Source organism: Carassius carassius, chromosome 28, assembly GCF_963082965.1.
Source record: "Carassius carassius chromosome 28, fCarCar2.1, whole genome shotgun sequence".
NCBI classification, from domain to species: Eukaryota; Metazoa; Chordata; class Actinopteri; order Cypriniformes; family Cyprinidae; genus Carassius; species Carassius carassius.
The window spans coordinates 17876600-17899042 of NC_081782.1; the positions used below are offsets into that span (position 1 = coordinate 17876600).

The window sequence follows — 22443 nt, forward strand, 5'->3', positions numbered from 1 at the left end:
GTTATAATGACTAGCTATAAGCTTAAAATTGTGCTCAACCATCAACAAAACTTAAGACCAGGTAAACTTCTGATGTGGTCTGACGTTTGATGTCAGACTGCCACATCAAAACCCAGGTGAGCGAAAAGGGATTTCGAGTTCTGAGGATCCAAAGGAACATCATTTTTTCCCTTGGTCCACTTTTTGCTCCAATGACAGCAGTAATTGAGTTGCATGAATGTGTACATCCTGATAATCACGATTCCAAGCATTAACCTAATAGAGTTTTATGACTTTATCAATGGAAAACCAGGCTCAACTGGGATTTCATATGCAAGGGTTTGGCCTGTTATTTATGCTTTATGTTTATGGTTGCCCTGTGCATGTTTGTTGTGTTTAGGGCAGAATAACACGCAGCCTTTGCTGTCTCCACTTCACTGCAGTCTGAGCTGTGGGAGCAGCTGTCACCTGTCTACCAGCCAACCCACCGCTGACCTCGCAACCCTGCCCTGTCACGTACACACATACATACTACAAACACATCCAACGGTGCTCATCAGGGAGGATAACGAACATACACTGACAAAAATATCGGCCTCCAGTCGGCTGTGAAAACAACTACAAAAACCTACAAGCACCACCGTGATGAAATTTGTGGTATGCTACACGGTCCAGTCATCCACAAATGGTACGTTTCATCTTGGCCTGTCTAGAATCTCAGAAAAAGAGTGAAGATTGGAAAAGTACCACCAATCACCCTTGATTACACTAGAATTAAATAAATACGGTCGACAGTAGAAAAGGGAACTGTAAATGTAACTCTTCTGAAGCTTCTCGTTGCTTAATGACAATTCTTTTAGTACTTTTAAGGAATACGGATAAAAATTTAATTAACTAAAAATAAATTATTCAATCTAGTCACTTTGAGAAATCACACTACACTTGATGGGCTGTATGAATTTGAAAGTAATCATTGGATTCAGTAATTAATTACATTGGATTTTAGTTGTATTTTTGGTTTTCATTTAAATTTCAAAGTTTAGTAATTTTGTTGTGTAGTTTTAGTTTTTAATTTAATTTAATTTTAGATTTTAAATAATGAATTTTAAAAATGATATTAGTTTTAATAATAACCCTGTTTATCAGTTCTAAAAAATAAAATAAAAAAATAAAAAAAATTTACAATTAATGTCAGACAATAATTCTTAAAATTTTACAAGAATATTTTGTTATTAATATGTAACACATAAATGAGATTAAAATAATAATAATAAGATTATGCACAAAGTATGTTATGAAAAAATGAATATACTAATACAGTTTGACATAAGGAAATTTCAAATTGGAAACATAACATTTTTGAAAAAAGCAAGAAGGTTCACCCCTGAATCTAATGGTCAGTGGGGTGTAAGCACTAAGAAGATTGTAATAAAATGTACAAATTCATATGAATAAGTCACAGAATCACTAAAAAAGTACAACACTTACAGATTTCCATGAGAGTGTGGTAGTTTAATACTGCTAAGCAATGCGTTTGAATTATTTTCAGGCCACAGATGCTGTCACAGTTAGCAGTTAAGCCATATGTAACACTAAATATTCCTTTAACTATAGTTCTTTAATAAAGTCTTATGCAGCAGTATAGCTATAGAAATATTGCTTCAGTAGAGATGAACAGATGGCCTCAACCTCAGATACCTGAATCAAGTCCAGAAAGGCAAATTTGTGTTCATTGCATTTGCTGTAAACATCTAATACGACAGAAGAATGAAACGCACTCTATGAACAAAGTCGTTGATCTGTCATTTAAGTTATTAAAAGCCAATGTTTGGATACAATTACCATTGTTCCCTCACAACAAGCATGCAAACTTTGCTGGAGGATATCATAATCTCAAGGGTTCTATCACTACCTCAATCCAGGCCTGGTTTAACAATACATAAAACTTCAAAAAGCATGTAGGCCTGGCGAAAGTTCTAAGATCCAAAGGCCAGCCCAACTCTGCCAATCAGATTTTAAAGCCTCAATAGGAAATGAGAGGTATAGTGTGACTGCATTAAATGAAAACAATTGGCAAAGGCAACGAGGAACAAATCGAAAGGTCACTACACGGAACGGCGAGGAAGAGTGAGAACAAGAAGGAAACGAGCGGAAACAAATCAGAAATGCATTAATGAAAGAGATATGCCTGGTCTTTGAAGCCTTCCTTGAGTTTGTTTTTCTCTCTCCTGACATCACTAACTCTTACAAGCTGTTCATGGGGTCCAACAGTATATTCGAGCTCTCCACTATGCATTCCACTCCTCGTCTCACACGCCAAATGCCCCAGCGTGAACTGAGATCCGAACCTGACCTCACTCTCTTGTGAAACATCTTAACTTCATTTCGGTGTGGGAAGAATTGTCCCAGAGCTCCTACTCTTTTTGTCAGGTCACTGGGAGGGGAAAACCTGCTGATGCATTCCCTACTTTCAGATAAAAAAAAAAACAAAAAAAAAAAAAACAGGAAACATATGAGACCAAACTCTTCTTTTGCACGCAAGAGCTCACTCAGATTAGAGCTGTTTTTTAAGACGGTGATGTGGCAAGACAAGACCAATGAGAACATTTTAAATGAATGCTTTGTTAATGTCATAATGGCAGTGGAGAGGTGATGAACGTCACCAGAAGTGCACTATAAAAGATATAAGAAACTTTATGAGAAATAAGACTGAGGTAGGGTGAGGTGATGAAAAAATCTTGTTTAAACTCACCCAGAGGATCACCCATGATTTTGTCATTATTTACTCATCGTCATTTCATTCCAGTCCTGTATTACTATCTTTCTGTAGAACACAAAATAAAAACAATTGAATAATGTTCAAACCTGTCTTTTCTATACAATACAAATTCACGTGGATCCAGAAAAGCAAGACTTGTAGGGAATAACTGCTTACATTTGAATCTGTTCCTCAAAAAAAAAAAAAAAAAAGCTAAGACATCAATTATAGTATTGGATTAAATGAAAAGTTTTATGGATTACTTTTATGATGCTTTCCTTGCATTGAAAAGTGAACATAATTTTTGTAGCACAAAAAAATAACAAAGATAGGTGCTGTTATGGTTAACAAAAATTAAAATTATAAAAATCTTTTTATAATTAACATTAACAAAATAAATTGCTGAAACGAAATGTGTAAATGTGGCCATGGCAACTAACTGACATACGTTAAGTTTGAAGTAGTGAAATGACTAAAACCAAGACTGAAATCAAAATAAATGAATGATAAATAGAAATAAAAAACGAATAAAATTGACAAAAGAAACTCATTGACTGAAACTTAAAAATTACAATGAAATTCTAGAGTAGAATATAACTATATAAATAACACTTACACATAGTATAAGTAATGGTAAAAATGTTTTAATATACATTTTTAGTTTAACTATACCTTTAAGTCTCAGCTATTTTATCTATGCAGAAAAAAGGGGGATGTGAGTGAAACCAACAAATAAAAAACGAAGTTTGACCACTAATGTGCATGGCAAAAAAACAAAGAAATAGTTGTGGTTAAACAACTTTGATTCCAGACTAAAGTGGTTAAATACAGATTGACTAATGACAGACTGAGCATTGTTTCAGCTTGCCGTCAGTCTTCATTAGATGAGAGCTTGAGTGAGAGGACAGTGTGACTTCAGTTGAATTGCCTCACCTTTGGTCACAACGCCAATGGTGTAATAATGAATGTCAAAGGCTAAAGAGACATGACACGCAACAGCTGTACTTGACATACCAATAGTAATTAGCTATGCTGTTTTGTAGACATGTGCTACGGTCATTGAGTTTAGTGAGAGGAACCATTCTGCTAGAGGGTCTTACCAACCCAACTGCTCCTGCCAAAAGAGGAAGGGAAAATAAAGTCATCATAGTTCATGACCCCTAATAGGACCTGATTGCTGGGCCTACAGACACTTCTGTGAAGAATAGAGACTGTATGCTCAAGGCTTGTACAAATGTTGAATGCATTAAGGATGATTATGTTGGGTTCCAAAAGGAAATCATAAATATTTAAATATCTTTGTGGTTGGATGCCCCAAAGAAAACTCTGTCCTAAGAATCAATCTACGTGGGAGTAAAACCACAGACTGAGAAAAAAGGACATTGCTGAAACTGGCTTTGCTCAAAAACAAAATGTTGACACGCTGTGAAACAAGAATAACCTTAGTCCACTAAACCAGTAATGTGCTATGAGGCTAAAGCCAAATTTGCATTTTTTTTGTGCTGTAGATAAAGGGCGGTAATAAAGCATATCTAATTTAAGCGGTTTATAAGATGACGGCCTGACTGTATTACCCCAAATCCTATTTTCTGTTAATGTATGAGACTTCTAATTCATTAGCCATTAGCAAAGTGTATAAATGCTACAAACTTGTGAGTTCATGATTACTGTAGTGTTTACACACACACAAAAAACTACAGTTCTGATTGAGCAAATCAATGTTTTAAGGCCACCTGACTTCGGTTTATTGATATTTGGTTACATATGTTAATCACATTCTTATTAGTCACAAAACATTGAAAGCCGATATATTTACTTCCTTGGAAACAATGAAACAATTCTCTGTGTGCCAAGAAAGCCTCCAACTTAATTCAAATAAAACACAAATATTTTGACAGGCCTCCTCCCTCAGATCATTTCCTTCTTCCTGAGGAAAGCTTCCTCTCGCTCTCTATTTCAAGACTTTTTATTACCTATCACATCTGATTAAAGACCAGCACTTAAAGGAAAAAGGGAATCAATAATGTTAGCATTAAAGAAGTCAGACATTGCCGCCCCTTCACACCAAAATCAAAACCTAAACAATGAAGTCTTTACTGAGACTCATTTGTCTGCAGTAAACACAAGCAACGCTCCACTTGTCATCTTGACTTTTTGACGTCTTTTGAAACAAAACAAAGAAAGCTTTCCATAAGATGCCATTAACGTTGTGAGAAGGGGTCAAAGGCAAACAATGCAAGGGTAAATTGCTTATTAGTGGTGGAAAATTCTTCCGTGCTTGTGTTATTCATCCTTGTGTGTTAATGAACAGTGGGTAATTTAGGAGCTGGGTAACAGAGGTTAGAAAAAGGGCCACTGCTCCGCTCCACCGGACTAAAAGAGTGCTTCTATGTTGTGTGCTGGTGACTACATTTAGTTTGAAAGTGACTTTTTCAATTCTCGCACGTGGAGAAACAAGGTTTTGTGGGCATCTGTGTGGATGGTTGTCCCATTTAGATTTCACGTGGCAGCTGAAACTGTAGTAATTCCAATATTAAAAAGCATCTGAAAAAAAAAAATTGTTTGTCATATATCTGATTTGCATATTGACACTGAACTGAAGTGCAGTCAAAATCATGGAACTACTTCATAGCTGTGCAAAAAAATGAAGGCTTTGGAACATTTGTCAACCAATCAATCAAGAATTCTATGATCTTCATGGCATAAAAATGACTAGTAAAGAGAATAACTGAAAAAAGAATAACTGTGATGCTCTATTACATTTCTTAATTTCGTACCAAAATTATAATTTTTACTACACTTTTGGTCTTCAATGTACAGATGACATTTGATTTTGTCAACCATATTTTTAATGTTTTAAAAGAAGTCTCTTATGCTCACCAAGGCTGAATTTTTTTTTAGCAAAAACACAGGAAGTTTTATGATATATACATTGATATTATGATATATTTCTATATTGCTGCTCAATAAAGATTTCTTATTAACAACGTTGAAAAGTAAAAATTAAGCTGCTTAATATTTTTGTGGAAACCAAGATTTATTTCTAATAAAAATCTTTTGTAATGTAATGTCTATACTGTTGCTTTTGGTCAATTCTATCAATCCTTGCTTAATAAAAGTATTAATTTCTTTCACAAATAAAAATCTTGCAGATCCCAAACATTCAAACATTGGTGTTAGTACCTACAGTACATGGGTGGGCGATATCTCAATATTTAAAATATATCTCGATATTTTTTAAACACGATATGGATTTTGACATATCGTATATATCGATATATTGTTTATATTTAATTCTGATTCCGCCACTGCTTGTTTGTCTTCTCTGTGCTGTGCTCGCCCCCACCTCCTTGATTTTGTTACCCCTCCCTTCGCGTGTTGTCTCATAAACATGGCGTCGTCTGCAACCAGCCCGGAGGCCATGAACTGGTCAAAAAAAAAAGGACAACTGGCTCCATTATATGGAGATTAGTGTTGTCACGATACCAAAATTATTGTTTCGATACCGATACCTAGTCAAGAATTGCGATTTCGATACTTTTTCGAAACTTTTCCTGAAAAGGGAAAATAAACTCTCAAATATCATTGATGTGCCTTATTTTAAAACAAGGACAACATTCTAATCATATAACACACTAAAAAAATGAACATATGAACAGCAGATAAATTAAACATTTTAACAAAATATGAAATATCAAAATATAAAAAATAAAATAGAGCAATGACATTCAAGGTAAAGAAAGAATAAATTTAGCAGCATTATCTCAGTTATCATAGGAAACATAAGAGTTATAAATGTATCTTGATTCTGAACTTTGAATAAAAATATCAACAGCGATTATAATAAACAATGTTTCTGAACTCAGAAGATTAAATGTCAAAAGATAAATAATATCAATTTAAGCAATGGCATTCAAGTAAAAAAAAAAAAAAGAAAATGTGCAATTAGCAGCAATATCTCAGATATTGTAACTTATTCTGTCAGTTGTGCAACCTTTTCTTTCAGAGGAGAAAACTCAGCCAGTGAGGTTTATTGAGCGTCATCTTTTTCTACCAGTTGTGGACCAGTGATGCGCGGGTCCAGTTTTTTCCAACCCGCCGGTCCCGCTTTTATGAAATTATTTGGCCCGACGCAGCCCGCAAATAAAGTACAATTTCTTTACCCACCCCGACCCGCGCATCGGGGACATCACATAAGATACGTTGCTACTAGACTCATATTTCTTGTTCACTGAAGTTCCTCCCTCCACAGTAGCGCGCGAGCTCAGCGCTATTAGCAGCGCATACACAGCTCGTGAACAGCTCTGTGAACTGTTTCATCCTGTCAGAGAGTTACTCAAGATAACGGAGCATGTGATTTGTTGAATGTAGTGAACGAATCCGCCCTTCACTGAACGAGATCGAGAGATCTTCTCGTTCGTGAACGAGTTTGATGAACTGATACATCTCGTTCGTGAATGAAATGAATGAGTTTACGGGGTCAGTGAGCCAAGCATGTAAATCTCGATCAGCAACCAGCAGATACAAAGCGCAGTTATAGGAGCTGTGCAGATACGCTCGTTTTCATATTTAGCATACAGAACATAACTCCACGTTTAATCCCCGATTAATGTGAATATTATAAATGATGACCAAACAATTAAAATGGTAATTATACAAGAAAACCTCGTGCTTTGTTCATCTGAACAACTTATTTAAACTATTTAATGCGATTATGCACACATTTTAGTAAAGCTAAACAGTTTAGTAAAGCCACTAATGCAGCCATCTCGCTGTAGTGCTTTTTTGCTGCTTGCTTGTGGAGAAAAAACACAGACGTCCATAGGGAGGCACTGGAAGCGTGCGTTTCACACTCCAACATGAAAAACGTCTCAATCTGGAACACAGTCATTCTTTGAAGTATCGATACTAATAAATTTACGAATCGTGACGTTTTTAATTTCCGAGAATAACGATACTTTTGAAGTATCGGTGCACCGTGCAACACTAATGGATACTTCGGTTTTAAGGCGTCGGGCGAACAGCAGGCAGATGTCTACTGTAGGGCCCAATGATTTCCACGATGCAGAAAACGCGGACGGAATCGCGGAATCCAGTTATAAAAACGGAATTTGCAGTTTAACGTGGAATGTCACGGGATTTGCCAAATTTTTAATGAATTAATCAAAAGTAGGTCATTGCACTCACATCAAATTGCGATATTGACTAATATCTGTAAATATTAAGCCCAAAAAGTCCTGCATGTTCTGCGTGTCTGTGTTAATGAATGGCGCAGAAGCGCGTCTTACTGAAGCGCGCGTGACGCTCCGGTGATTTCAGCTTCTGTCCTCTCACTGAATAAATACGTGAACAACAACATCTCAGAACTGCACTGAGAGTCACTTCATGAGCATCTGACCGTTTGATTTGAGTAAAACTAGCGTCATATCACATCATAGACTGTAGTATCAAATACACAGAACTGTAAAGGCAAACCCGTCAATATAAAAGTATTTGCCAGCAATCTATTACTATTGTTCAGCAGAATGTACATAGCCCACTACTACTACTCTTAAAATGAAACGAACATAATTTAAGGAATAATCACACAACATTTCTTCCATGTTTTATTTTAAAATAGTAAATCCCCTTTGTTTACCAAAAAATAAAGTTTGCTTAATATTCAATAATTAAAATATAAATTAAATGAATGTTTTATGCCTTCATTTGATAACCAGAAAAATTTAAATACACAGAATTTCACAGGGGAAAAACATTTCACATAAGGCTATTTTAAGAATTTTTTTTTACAAATTAAGTTGTTTTTATGCATTTAAATAATTACACATGCTAAAACACAGAATTAGGTAACAATAAAACATATATGGTGAAGAAAAAAAAAAAATTTCATAGGGCCCTAAATATGTAATATTTGGCATATTTGTTTTTGCAGTAGTTTTGGGGGGTTATTTTTCCTGTAAAGATAGAGATATATACCGTATATCAAGACATAGCAAAATATATTGAGATATATTTTTTGCTCCATATCGCCCAGCCCTATTAGTACATTTGAATGTAGATTATTATTATTTTTAACTTTCACTTATGTATGTTTTTGGTGGCTCTTGAATCTGAACTGAGTAAAGTTTTAACACAGAAACCATAGTTCAACTCAAATACAATTGCTCTCATTCTGAATAATGTTGGAGACTCCTAATTTAGCACCTTCCTGACTGGTAAGACTTCCTTTTGCAGTTTCTAAAGAACCACTATTCTTTTGCTTTGAGTCAACAGTTTCCTCAGAATACCACATTGTTCTGAAAAACGATCCTAATTTGAAATCCAAGCTGGAAAGTCATTTTAAATGCACTACATGAAGCATTAGTCCTCTGAGCGCCTGATTAAAATGTGAGTTTCAAAACAAGGTGACCAAGGTATGGAATGCGAGCTGTTAATGAGGCTTCACAGAACAGCACGCTATCTGAACATACAAGGGCTGGGTTTTTGACTTCCTTCCCAAACTCACTGAGAACTGTTTTCCTTTCCTTCTGAGCCTTAGTGTTCATGCATACACTAACAGGAAGCAGAGCTCAATTGAAGAACTTGAGACAATTCAAACAAATAAGTGTGAAAATCTGTTTCCATTATTTAGATCAGCACACACAATGATTCCGTTTGCGCAACAACAGAAACGTCAAAATCCTCTATATGTCCTCCAAAAAAAATCGACTGAAACAAGTCTGCGAGGAAGTGCCAAAATCAAAGGATGAGATGTTGTTCCTGAAGGCTTTCAGGGGACTGAAATGTTGCCAACAAAGACACAGGACACTCGAGATGCCACAAAGGGAAGGACACACAAACAAGACTGAATTAAAGAGCAAAGTAATGCAGCAGTTTGGTCAATATAAAACACAATAGACTTAGTTTACTTTCTCTGCACACCCCTTTTTTTCCACAAATGGCAGACCAGAACACTAATCGGTATTGATAATCAATACCACCCAGCTTGAGCGCTTTGTCCTTAAGTTTGATGCATGTCAGAGTCCATCGATTTAATACCTTTTCCACCTGTGTGACCAAAGTCAACAAGCAGAATCTATCTATCTATCTATCTATCTATCTATCTATCTATCTATCTATCTATCTATCTATCTATCTATCTATCTATCTATCTATCTATCTATCTATCTATCTATCTATAATGCAAGGACATTTATTAAAAAATAAAAACTGAAATATCACATGGTCCTAAGTATTCAGACCCTTTACTGTGAAACTCATATATTTAACTCAGGGTGCTGTCCATTTCTTCTGATCATCCTGGACTTGACTAGAAAAGCCACACACCTGTCTATATAAGACCTTACAGTTCACAGTACATGTCAGAGCAACTGAGAATCATGAGGTCAAAGGAACAGCTCAGAGACAGAACTGTGGCAAGGCACAGATCTGGCCAAGGTCACACAAAAAATTCTGCTGCACTTAAGGTTCCTAAGAGCACAGTGGCCTCCATAATCCTTAAATGGAAGATGTTTGGGACGACCAGAACCCTTCCTAGAGCTGGCCGTGTGGCCAAACTGAGCTATAGGGGGAGAAGAGCCTTGGTGAGAGAGGTAAAGAAGAACCCAAAGATCACTGTGGCTGAGCTCCACAGGTGCAGTCGTGAGATAGGAGAAAGTTGTAGAAATTCAACCATCTTTGCAACCCTCCACCTCCACCAGCCGGGGCTTTATGGCAGAGTGGCCCTTCTCCAGAGTGCTCAGGACCTCAGACTGGGCAGAAGGTTAAGCTTCCAACAAGACAATGACTCTAAGCACACAGCTAAAATAACGAAGGAGTGGCTTCACAACAACTCCGTGACTGTTCTTGAATGGCCCAGCCAGAGCCCTGACTTGATCCCCAATTGATCATCTCCGGAGAGACCTGAAAATGGCTGTCCACCAACGTTTACAATCCAACCTGACATAACTGGAGAGGATCTGCAAGGAGGAATGGCAGAGGATCCCCAAATCCAGGTGTGAAAAACTTATTGCATCTTTCCCAAAAAGACTCATGGCTGTATTAGATCAAAAGGGTGCTTCTACTGAATTCTGAGCAAAGGGTCTGAATACTTAGGACCATGTGATATTTCAGTTTTTCTTTTTTAATAAATGTGCAAAGATTTAAAAAATTCTGTGTTTTTTTTCTGTCAATATGGTGTGCTGTGTGTACATTGAGGAAAAAAATGAACTTAAATTATTTTAGCAAATGGCTGCAATATAACAGAGTGAAAATTTTAAGGGGGTCTCAATACTTTCTGTACCCACTGTATATAAGTATATATAGTATAATATTTAAAAACATTGCATGTGTTTTTAAGATAGATCTTCTTTTAAGAACTCTCTTTATTGTAAACTTATGTCATTGACCCATATCACATTATCTCAAACGGTGGTACTACAGGACACATCATTTAGTCAAGTCTCTGAAAATTCTCTCACCAAAGCCTATTCCTGTCAGATGTCAACCCAGTTCAACAGGAAATCCGTATAAGGCTGCTGAATGATCATTACAAGTTCTACAATAAAGCTTCCCTGTCGTACAAAACCATGGACTCATGCTCTCATGGGGTAGCATGCGGTCATATTTACAATAACAAATAAAATGCAGCAAAACCACCTTTATGTCTCTGCAGGTCCATAAGGACCCCACACCCAACAGGTCCCTGTGATTACCTCATACATCAACAGCTAAAGAGATCGCAGTTGAGGCCTCGTCAACATCACAGCGCATGGACTGTGTTCCTGCCTGGTAGCCCTCGTTAAAAACTTCTACAGCAACTAACAATTACAGAGACAGCATGGAAGATCATCGCACATAAAATGCACTCTTTGTTTCAATGCCCGGACAGAGGGGGCTCTCAGAGCAGTATGAACAGATGGATTTGATTCTGTAAGGAAACTAGAGGACATTCAACACCAATCACATGAGTGATGCACCGGAAAAGATCTAAATATGATGAATGCATGCACCTATCTTATGTTAATGAATAAGCTTTGCAAGTGAAAGTACTGACCGTGGCCATGCAGTCACAATAATGGGAAATTGAATTCATGAATTTAGTGCATGCTATGCCTCAATCAAGATAACTGGGTAAATGACAAAAATTCTTGCAGGGGTCCTCATTATGATATCATTTACCGTTTAAATGTTTCTTTTGGAAAGTTTCTGCATGACATTTTATTGATTAAATTTTAATACAGATAGCTTTTTTTTTTTTTTACTTATAAGTTGTATTACATATTTAACATATTTAACTTTATATTAACCTAAAACATCAAAAATGATTTAAATGAGTTCAGAAAACAAAAACATGATCATCACTGAAGAAGTAACTGTTGCATTTTTATTCTTAATGTTTTTAAGCACATTTAAAATTCTTATATTTATAAATATATAAAACAATCAAACTATTTTCTAGGTAAAAAGGCATTTTACAACCTGAACTATCTCAGGGTTATTATAGATAACTAAAACCTAAACCATAGAAAATGAAACAATAAAAAAGTTACTTGCAGTAAAATTGTTATATTAAATTAAATATTTTATTTGATCTTTATTTAATTGATTTATTAATAACTTGAATGAAATGAATGAAAAAAAAATGTATTCAAAATATATATACTAAAAGGGATACTAAAATAACATTGAATAGGTCTTTTCACACCACTGGAACCTTTTCATAGTACCAGAACTAATTGTGGAACAACATACTTTTAGGCATTTTCGCACTGCCTAGGACTAGGTGCTATTTTAGTACCGGACTCTGCCTTTTTCAGGAACCAAATTAGCTCCTACTCCAGAGCAGGGTCTAACCAGTACAACTGGTACTAACCGTGACGTAAGTAGACATTGATTGGCCAGATGCGTTGAAAACACCCTCACGGCCATGATTTAAAACATACTGTAAACTTTGTTTCAACTTATTTCGCAAGTATGATGAACAGCGATAAATGTACGGATGCGGAAGTGCAATTTGAGGTAAGAGTTTATATGAATGTATGTCTTTAGAAAATTTAGATGGTATTTTTTCTCTTTCATCTTGCCTCTGTATAAGGCAAGGCAAGTTTATTTATATAGCACATTTCATACACAATGGTAATTCAAAGTGCTTTACATAAAAGAAAGTAAAATAATCATGAAATAAAATAATCACAAAAAAAACAAGCAACTTAAAAACTTTGAAAATATATAATGCATATTAAAGTTCATAAGTGCAGCACTACTTTGTTTACAGCGGAAACCAAGGAAACACTTTAAGCGCCACCTGCTGGCAGAGAGTGAATCTGCGTCTCATTCAGCTCGTCTGTTGTTTCTGTTTCATGCAGATATTTTTTTATGTATAGTTTCACAAAACTGAAGTCAAATCATTCTGTAAAAATTTCTCAAAATTTAAAAATTATACAATCTAATTTAGATTAAAAACTGCTCATGATGCATGTATGCACCATCTTTGTTTGGATCAACAACTGTAAATGGAAAGAGCTCAGACAAAGCCTTATTTTGTTTATATGAAGAGATTTCTTTTATTTGTGTTATTTGATTTGGGCCTTTTTTCAATTTAGTTTTGCTATTTACGTTTACATCATATTTACATTTTGTTATTTAGCAGACGCGTTTATCCAAAGTGACTTACAAATGAAGACAACAGAAGCAATTAAAACCAAAAAAGAGCAATAATAGAATATTATGTTATATTTCAGTTTCAAAAAGAAAAGTGCAGCATTTTGTCTAAACAACAATAAAATGACACATTTAATTTTATAATTTGTCTTAAATCTCATTTTGTAAAAAAAAAAAAAAAAAAAAAAACATGTGAACTTGCTGGAAGAAAAGTACAAAAGTGAAAAACCTACCTGCTACATTTATATTCACCAACACCAAATTTTACTAGCTGATGAAGCTGGTTGACCAGGGAAAGACACCTAGTTAAGAATCCTGACAGGAAATCCATCATCCAAAACACAACACATGCCTGTGATCAGCCATCTTGGTCTTTTCAACAAAGTAAATACACTCATGACAAGGAACAGCACTTTCCCATGGTCAAAGGTTACTGCATTACATTGTTTAATGGAGAGCAGCCCAGTTACAGAGCCTCCGATTATCACATCTTCCAGGAAGGAACACAATCACAGCAAAATGCTTCTCTGCATTCATGGCTTTTGCTCCGTGCTCCCTCAGCTCACAATAAAGTCCTTTCCTGATGGACCTTCTTCAAAGGAAACTTTAACTATGATTGTCATATTTCAGCCTGCAGTTATGTAGGCTAAGTGAGATTAAAATAAAGTAAAAAAAAAACAGGCTGGATGATGCAGCACCCATAATAAAGAGCCAGTACATCGAACTTTTCTTGTGAAAGAATGCACACATTCAGGATCACTATTCACATACATTGGCTTCTTCTATACTCCATACACAAAGCAGCCAAACCTAAGTATATTTCCGATAGGGAAGCCAACAAAAAACAATTAACCTAAATCACAGTCTGGCTGATCCATTCAGCATGCAGCAAGGAAATAACATAGGCTAACCTATATTTTTGTGACGCATTACCTGCATGATGGAGGAGCTGAGCCTGCATTGCTTTCACCTTGGTCTAATTTGTCTGGTCAGGGTGACACTCTTGCTGACTGTATTTCCATAACATAGATCTTTCTCAATCTACAGCAGCGAGGCTATCACAGGCACTCTGTCCTTACGTGACCCTGGATTAGCCTGCATGTCATTTGCCGATAATGAACGCTGTGAATGGCCTGTCAACTAAATGTATACTTGAAATGACCCTATGCAATCAATTTGCACACTGCAGAAAATCAAACTGCTGAATTTACAAAGCCTCAAATCTCATTCTCTCTTCAAATTACATACACGTTGGATTTATGATGCATTCATGAAAAGACCTGCCCAGACCAAAATGCAAAATTGCAGATATATAATTAATACAGTTTAACGATAGCAAATAATTATGCAATTACAGATATTTTGTTTATTTATATATATGTATATATATATATATATGAAGAGTTCAGATGCAAAAGCCTCTAAGTGCCATCTGAAATTTTCATCTAAAATTAGGATTTTTATCAAGCTCCTATGCTTAGGTTGAGTCATTTTACTTTAATTGCAATTTGCAGGTCCTTTTCCAGGCTATTAAAGTGAAATAACTGAATATAAATATAGGAGCCTGATAAAAATCCTAATTTTAGATGGAAATTTCAAATGACACTTAGAGGCTTTTGCATCTGAACTCTTCATATATATATATATATATATATATATATATATATATATATATATATATAATACCGTTAAAGATCACAAAACCTCTTAAATATTACTTTTAAATTGATTCAATTTAGTGACTCAGTCTGTCAAAGCGAACTACGATGACCTGTGACCTAACCCTGCCATTTTGCAAATGCTTTATGCTTAGAGTTGCTTTCTGCATCCATTTTTCCACCCTTCCCACTGGTCTACAAACTATATGATTATAGTCATTCTGTTTAACATATCACTTCCTCTTGCAGTGTTTTTCTAAAGGGCAAGCAGAGAGTCTCTTCTATTTTAACCTAATATTTAAGGCAACAAAAGTGGAAGATGCCACTGGCAGAGTGCCCAATAACAGGTCAATACTTCCAGAGTCTGCGGCTTTGATCCTTTTCCTCTCAGGCACTAAAGTACGCCCTTAACCCCCTTGCTTAAACACACCCACCCTTTCACTTGTTCTACACCAGACACATTTACACAAACACTTTTTACAACCATTCCTTTCTGGTTCATCAGTTAGTGTTTTTTACATGAGACACTGGAATCTGAATCTTCACTGAACATAGAAATTGAATCCCAAAAGAAATACTATACACTATGCATTATAACAAAGGTAACAAATTTATGTTTTAAAAACACTGTAGGAAATGTTACTAAAATGTTGAATTGTCCACTTACTTTTCATGGTTACATCTTTGTTTAAAGGTTACAAAAAAACATTATTTAGAACATTTATCACAAACAAATAACATCATAAGGACGTTCCAAGAAAGTTGTTCTCAAAACGTTTTCTATCAACATTATGAGAACATTCATCATGTAACATCATAAGGACATTCAGAGAATGTTGATCTCAGAACGTTTTCTCTGAATGTTTTAAGAATGTATATCAAATATTAATAAAGTTACATGAATGCTCCACAAACATTACTTTAAGAATGTTTTGTCCTTACATTTACATACAAAAAAAAAAAAAACAGTGCAAGTAGAGTGAATGTTCTCTGTTAGCTGGGATGTAATCCTTCTGTCAAAAGCATGCATTTTAGAACGTTATTTTCTCATTCAAAATCAAAGTCTAATGTACGGATCCCCGGACATAGCATGAAGGAAAAAATAGTAGGCTAAATTGTGTGCACGATTTACTAATTCATTCCCTCAATGTACTAAAATGTGCACACGATTTACTAATTCGTTTCTATTGTGTTCCCTCAATTTGCTAAATCGTGCACACAATTTAGCAAATTGAGGGAACACAATAGTAAATCGAGGGAACCTAATAGTAATCGTGTGCACGTTTTAGAACATTTAGGGAACGAATTAGTAAATCGTGCGCACAATTTATTTATTTTTTCTTGCATGTCATGTGCGGGGCTCTGTACTAATGACTATCTAGAGCAATAAGTATACAACATTTCAAACTCTTTTTTTATTTTTATTAATTGCATCAGTTGGGTATTTGATTTTTGGCTTTTCTTTTTGGAATTTTCAGAGTGAACTATTTACACTATTTATACTACAATATGGAATAGAAGTACAGTACAGAGTATACACATCGCGATGCACCTATAAGTTGTTGTCAATGATTATTTCTCAATAATAAGCTACCAGTGGTTATAAACTTAATACTGACACCTATTGGTCTGGATGCATCAATTAATATGACAGTTACACTTATTTATGAAATATACCCCCCCCCCTCATAAAAAAGAAAGAATACATCATAAAGTCATATTGCTACTAATTAAGTCTAATGTGAAGTTCATATAAAAAAAATAAAAAAAAAGATTATCAAACTCAAAAAACAATAAATAATTAAACCTTTGCATTAATTGACATTTAAGCATAGGCTGTACATAAGTATATTAAAAGAAAAACAACGATAATAGGCTGACACACGATTTGCTGTCTTGGGCAGTAGATAATAATAATAATAATAATAATAGTAATAATAATAATAATATTTATAAAATTAGATAAAGAGTTTATTATTGTTAATTGTTAATTAGTTAAATAACAGTTCATTTTAAGTTTAACAGCTAACGGAGCATACCCATATCGTAGCCATCCCAGCTCGCTAGGTAAACTTCACCGCAAACTTGCATGTTAACTTTAAGGTAAGTCCACGTTATCATCCTGAAAAAGATGAAGTACCCACCAGTGCAGACGCTCAAGAGAAGCCCCAGGAGAGGTAGAAGTCCATGGAAAAACGTGCTATTCCCAAAGAGGTGTCTTACTTCCTCTGCCATGGTTTCAGACTGCAGTAGTGAGATCCTCCTCGTTGAAGTCACTCGGTGTCTGTCTGTCTGATGCACACACAGCAGCCGAGCCGAGCCGAGCCGCGCCGCGCGTGGGCGGGACCTTCAGTCCAGCAGCGGTTTCCGACTAAAAATAAACCCGTCAACATCGCGGGACATTGCAATGAAGTAAGCATTTGCTTTCTTTCGGACGCGAACGATTTAGGAAATGATGATAGCAACAACTAAATAAATGTATAAAACAAGGTTGCACAAAATCAAAAAGCGAAAGTGTGTCCCGGGATGTCTTTCTCCTTTAATCGATATATATTCAATCGTCTAATATAGGCGGCGCATCTGTGTTGTCAGCGCTACTATTACAGATTCTTTAACTTCATTTGCTCGTGTTGGAATGCATTTCCTAAAATGTTCATTGTAACATTACAAAAGTAGATATATTGGAATGGGTTGGCTCAGTGGGGTGTTGGAAGATGTCGCCCGGTTCACTCAGATTAAAGAGTGAGCCATGCTGGGCACGCTTTCCATGCTCCTTGTGTTTTATTTATGTCTTCCAAAAGTGATATATCCCCATCTGAGTGGTGCCATTTACACCAATGAATCATTTTTATTGGCCCTCTTCTGAATGTTACTCCTCTCTCACTAAAATGCAAAGACTTCAGGAACTTGATGCACAGACAGACAAATATTTTTGTGTAGTTCAAAGAGGAAACATATCAAATTCTAAGACATTTCTAAATAGCAGACAATTTTAGAATTATTATTATTATTTTTACTTTGGAATAAAGCTCTGCTGATCATTATACAATGTCGCATGATAGCTTGTCCTTAATTGTAGTTAGGCTACTATAAAATGTTACAGTGAAAATCTAGCAAGAGTTTTATAAATGGAGGCCCCTGAGCTGACTGAGAATCTAATGTGGGGGACCCTGGTCTGTAAACTGAGAAAAACTTATATAAAACTTTAAATAGTATTGTATTGAAAAAAGTTATGGAATAAATGTGTATGGTGACTGACCCCGCTATGTTGCATTTAGTGTTTAGCAGAAGAAAAAGCGAAGTCAGAGGTTTAGAACATCATGGTGAGTAAATAATCACATAAATCTATTTTGGGTAACCATTAACTATTCTTTGTTTACAGTTAATAACAGTCTTCTATATTGTAATTATTACGTTGTATTTCCAAATTCAAGCAGCCAAACTTTTTTCCTTTTTCCATAAAAAGCATGATATTGCCCTCTGTTGGTCAAAACTCTGAACTTATACATAAAACTGACTAAAATGCATCTTAAACCTTAAAGTTAATTATAGTAATTATAATCGTGATATTATAGATTATTTAATTAGTTTGCATGTGAATGAACATTTCTATAACGTATTGGACAATGCAATAATGCTCCACAAAATATTTTAAATATATATCAATTCACTCTAAAACTTATAGGCACCATAATTCAGTTCATGAAAATAACTGGTTGGAAATCACACATTTTGCAAAAACTTCTAAATAAAATGTCTATTTATTAGGAATAATAAATAACAGTTGATCTCTACAAATATAAAACGCACGGATTGCAACTTTGTATACACTGGGATATCACAACATGTGATATGATTTCATTGTTGCATTAACACACATGCAATTGCACTGAAAAAATAAACAATATGAAAATATATACACGCATACGAATACGAAATCAGTGTTACTTCCAAAGCAATTTCTTTGCAGGCTTCAACTCCACAATAAATTTTATATGTATTTTACATGCTGCATTAATTACTCAATACAGGTTTTTTTTTTTTTTGACTTTTATCAATGAGGCCTTCATTGACCTTCATTATTCCATAACCAATACTGATTGCAAATTCATATCAAGGTGCATTCTTGACTCAGTCATACTCATAGTGTTTCACTGCTGGCTACAGAATATCAATGCCAAAAACACATGTAGTTTTTCTAGTCTTCACGAAGGTAGGCCTCTGGAATATCTTCCAGATCATTAATATCAATGCTGGAGGCATATTCAGCCATTCTCTGGATTTCTTCTGCTTTCGCTTCGGCCAGTTTTTTCTCTGCTTCTTTTGAGATCTTTCGAAGCTCTTCCACCTTGCACTGTGCCACCTGCAGATTAGTCTTTGTTGCTGTGCATGCATGCTCTGCCCCTGTAAAACATTAAGGCTAAATCAATACACAGACCGGACCAAAGTCATATGTACAATAAATTATTTTTTTAGTCTGCATGGTAGATAAAATCCAATTATTAAGGATATAAACATACCTGAATTGTAGGCTGCTTCTGCTGAAAGCTTGCAGATGTTGATGGCATTCATCCAGTTTGACTCGAAGCGTTTGCATTCTTCCAATCTATCACTAACCTAAAAAAAAGAGAAAAACCCAGTGAACGCTCTGAAATGAATCTTGAATTAAATATAACTAGGCTACCTTGATATCCACAAGATCTGCCTTAATAAAGATCCATACTGTTGCAAAATGCAAACAACACTTAGAAAACTAAGGGGGACCCTGTTCTACAAAAAGTAAATAAACATGTAAAGGAACAGTATTTACCTCCACTCGCTGGCCAATGATCACCTGCCAAATGTTGTCCTCTTTAGCACGGGTCAGTTTACCTATCGAGGTTATGTATCGCTTCTGAAGGGCAATGAGGGTATGTAGAGCCTAAGAAAAATAAATACATTTATTTATATTCAATATATTTATTGTATTAGAAACCGAACACCTTTGTCAGCAATGAAGTGAGCTGCTAATTTTACGAAGTGAACTATAGGTCAAAGATGCAGTGTTTCCAAGTCTTACCTTGGCATACTGAGTGAGGGCATCCACAAGAGCCAGTGTGGTCTGAGAGAGGTAAGTGTTGGCACTGTCTGTGACCAGACATGAGGCCCGACGAATCAGGGATTCATGTGAAAGGTTTTCAACCTGCTGAAGAAAGAAAAAAAAAGCATTTTATTGCACCTGTCAACAGGGTGCAAATCATAATAAAATCATGTAACGTTACCTGTACATTATTATTTTAACACTTTAACACAATTAAATCTATACGAGCGTCATTTGTTCACTGTCTATAGCTTATATGTAAGATTTATGCATTAGGTTACCTGTGTGAAAGGAACCGCACAGAGGCTGCTGCCGAGACTGAACGCGACTGTATTGGATCGACAGACCTCCGGCAGACGCAGGAGACGCTGATGAACGCGGCTTCTGCAGAGCACCTTAGCCTTGTCCCTGTAATATAACACAATAAATTAGACTAAGTTGAAACTTCCAAACACCCACTTCTACGACGACTTTTTTTTTTTTTGCAAAATATGAACGCAAACTTACTTGAGAAGCTGAACGCATGCAGCACTCAGTCGCAGGACGGCCATGTTTCTCCGGGCGACCAGGAAGTCAGTCCGGCATTTAAGAAGACTCCCACTAGCACACAAACCGCAGTTACTAAAAGCCTGCATATTTGCTTAAAGTCTTTTACTAATACTAATTTAAAAAAATACTCAAGTTTATCCCTTTAACCTGTATGTATCTTTAAGCAACTCTTCAATGGTGTAAGTTGACAGCACTGCTCACCGGTATTTATACACTGCTATAGGACTCTGGCCTCCATGCAGTCTATTGATCCGTTTATTTAAACCTTTAATCTTGATTTTAGCGGTTTAAGTTCAAGGAAAGTTCGGTTTGACGCACATTTACACACTACGTCAGCACAAAGGTTGTAACAGGCTGTGGTAAACAAACACTAGTGATCTCTTAGTGGTTGAGCTGCAGCACATGCTGACACACACCTCCAGCTATCACAAAACATGTATTAAGAGCATTACAGGCAGAGGAATTGATGAGCATGGCATGCACGCCTGAAAGGGTGTGGCAGAAAAACAAGGCTACATGATAAGAAAAAGTCTTAGTGGACCAAAATGTAGGCTATCACGGTAACATGAGCCTGTGTTTAAAGTGAGTTACATAGTCTGATACCTAAAGAAAGCCATTGATAGACCAATTCAGTTAACCTCTAGTCGAACTAAAAACTTATCTTTCAGCTTTAATGTGTCAAAGTGATTTTTTATCTTTATATCTTTTCAAGCCTTCATTATCAACATGCTGGGAGACAGTTTTCAGGACTATTTGTTCTGTTCTTGTTGTCATGCCTCAAGGGTTATAAGAAAACTTTTTCAGTAAAGGAAACCTAAAATAAACAACAACAATAATAATGAAAATAAAATAAAATCCCAAATAAAATAAACACATACAATCTGGTCAAAAATTTAGAAGAAAAGTTAGGAAAGAAGTCCCACCAAGGCTGTATTTATTTGATAAAAATGCAGTAAATAGTGATTTGGTGCTGAAAACAGTGCTGCTTAATGTTTTTGTGGTAACTGTGATGCTTTTTTTTTTGATAAACAGAAACATATAAATGTCCTTACTGTCAAATTTTAATTTATTGTATTTATTATTTTTGTTTTAATTTATGCTTTATTATATAGAGGAAAAACTGAGGGATATGCAGGGAAATATTCTCTTCTTTAGATACTGAACATTTTGGAATATTTTCCTTTGACCAGTATTGTTGCTATATATATATATTTGTAGCATATTACAGTTCAAGTTATCTGTTTGGTAAATGTTTAATAGTTTAATAGTGCACAAAACCTATTCCATTACAAGGACTTTAATGCTATAATCTAACCTGAAGGTTGCTCATTTTAATGAAACAGTAATGTGTACACTATTTTGTGAGTAATATGGGTTTATCCTAAAAATGAAATCAATAACATCACATAAACTGTATTGAGCTGATAATGTTGCTAAAACACAATGCTGTTCATGCATGTATATATGTATTTTTATTTCAGTTCAGTTGATTTATTTCCACATAGGCTGTGATACTTATAGTAATCACTAATATTATTATTTTGCTAAAAGGCCTTAAATGGAGAGTGAACTTAGCTTTAGATGGAGAGTGAGAGTATGTCTATAGAAGTTACACATGAAAAACATTTGGAAGACAAAACAATTGAAGAATTAAATATCCAACATGTAAATTTGAATAATTGTTTATTAGTACATTTTTGTAGGCTGTTAGATTGACATGTTTCTGATGTTCACCTGAAGGCTGCAATCAACCATTTAAAATGTTCAAATGTTTGCTA

At 35.3% G+C, this 22443-nt stretch overlaps 2 protein-coding genes across 5 annotated transcripts in view; both read right to left on the bottom strand.

The window, feature by feature from the left end:
* The window catches only part of nectin3a (nectin cell adhesion molecule 3a), a 35298-nt gene extending 17569 nt beyond the window's left edge, over positions 1-17729 (bottom strand). The window contains exon 1 of one of the 2 annotated variants that reach the window (XM_059514718.1): positions 17181-17729. In XM_059514718.1, the coding sequence (XP_059370701.1) occupies positions 17181-17271 (91 nt within the window). In that variant the 5' untranslated portion in view covers positions 17272-17729. Of the gene's footprint in view, positions 1-2731; positions 2776-17180 lie in introns of those variants that run through there. The other variant, XM_059514719.1, reaches the window with a different exon arrangement.
* A 1083-nt stretch (positions 17730-18812) lies between these two features.
* On the bottom strand, positions 18813-21066 carry LOC132108147 (diablo IAP-binding mitochondrial protein-like). Of its 3 annotated transcripts, XM_059514722.1 has the most exons (7): positions 20867-21066; positions 20624-20716; positions 20398-20524; positions 20096-20221; positions 19847-19957; positions 19557-19653; positions 18813-19440 (listed from the first exon to the last, which is right to left on the bottom strand). In XM_059514722.1, exons 2-7 carry the CDS (start codon positions 20665-20667, stop codon positions 19235-19237), a joined length of 711 nt encoding a protein of 236 aa, XP_059370705.1. In that variant the 5' UTR covers positions 20668-20716; positions 20867-21066; the 3' UTR covers positions 18813-19234. The 3 variants fall into 3 exon arrangements, with proteins under 3 accessions (XP_059370705.1, XP_059370704.1, XP_059370703.1); XM_059514721.1 differs by lacking the exon at positions 20867-21066 and having other exon boundaries at positions 20096-20218; positions 20624-20812; XM_059514720.1 differs by lacking the exon at positions 20867-21066 and having other exon boundaries at positions 20624-20811.
* Positions 21067-22443: the final 1377 nt, after the last annotated feature.

Coding starts and splice junctions, on each gene's coding strand:
- LOC132108147 (XM_059514720.1), bottom strand. CDS start 20,751: ATGCAGGCTTTTAGTAACTGCGGTTTGTGTGCTAGTGGGAGTCTTCTT. Junction 19,958..20,095: donor CCCTCACTCAGTATGCCAAG/GTAAGACTTGGA, acceptor TATTTTTCTTAG/GCTCTACATACCCTCATTGC. Junction 19,654..19,846: donor TCATTGGCCAGCGAGTGGAG/GTAAATACTGTT, acceptor TCTTTTTTTTAG/GTTAGTGATAGATTGGAAGA.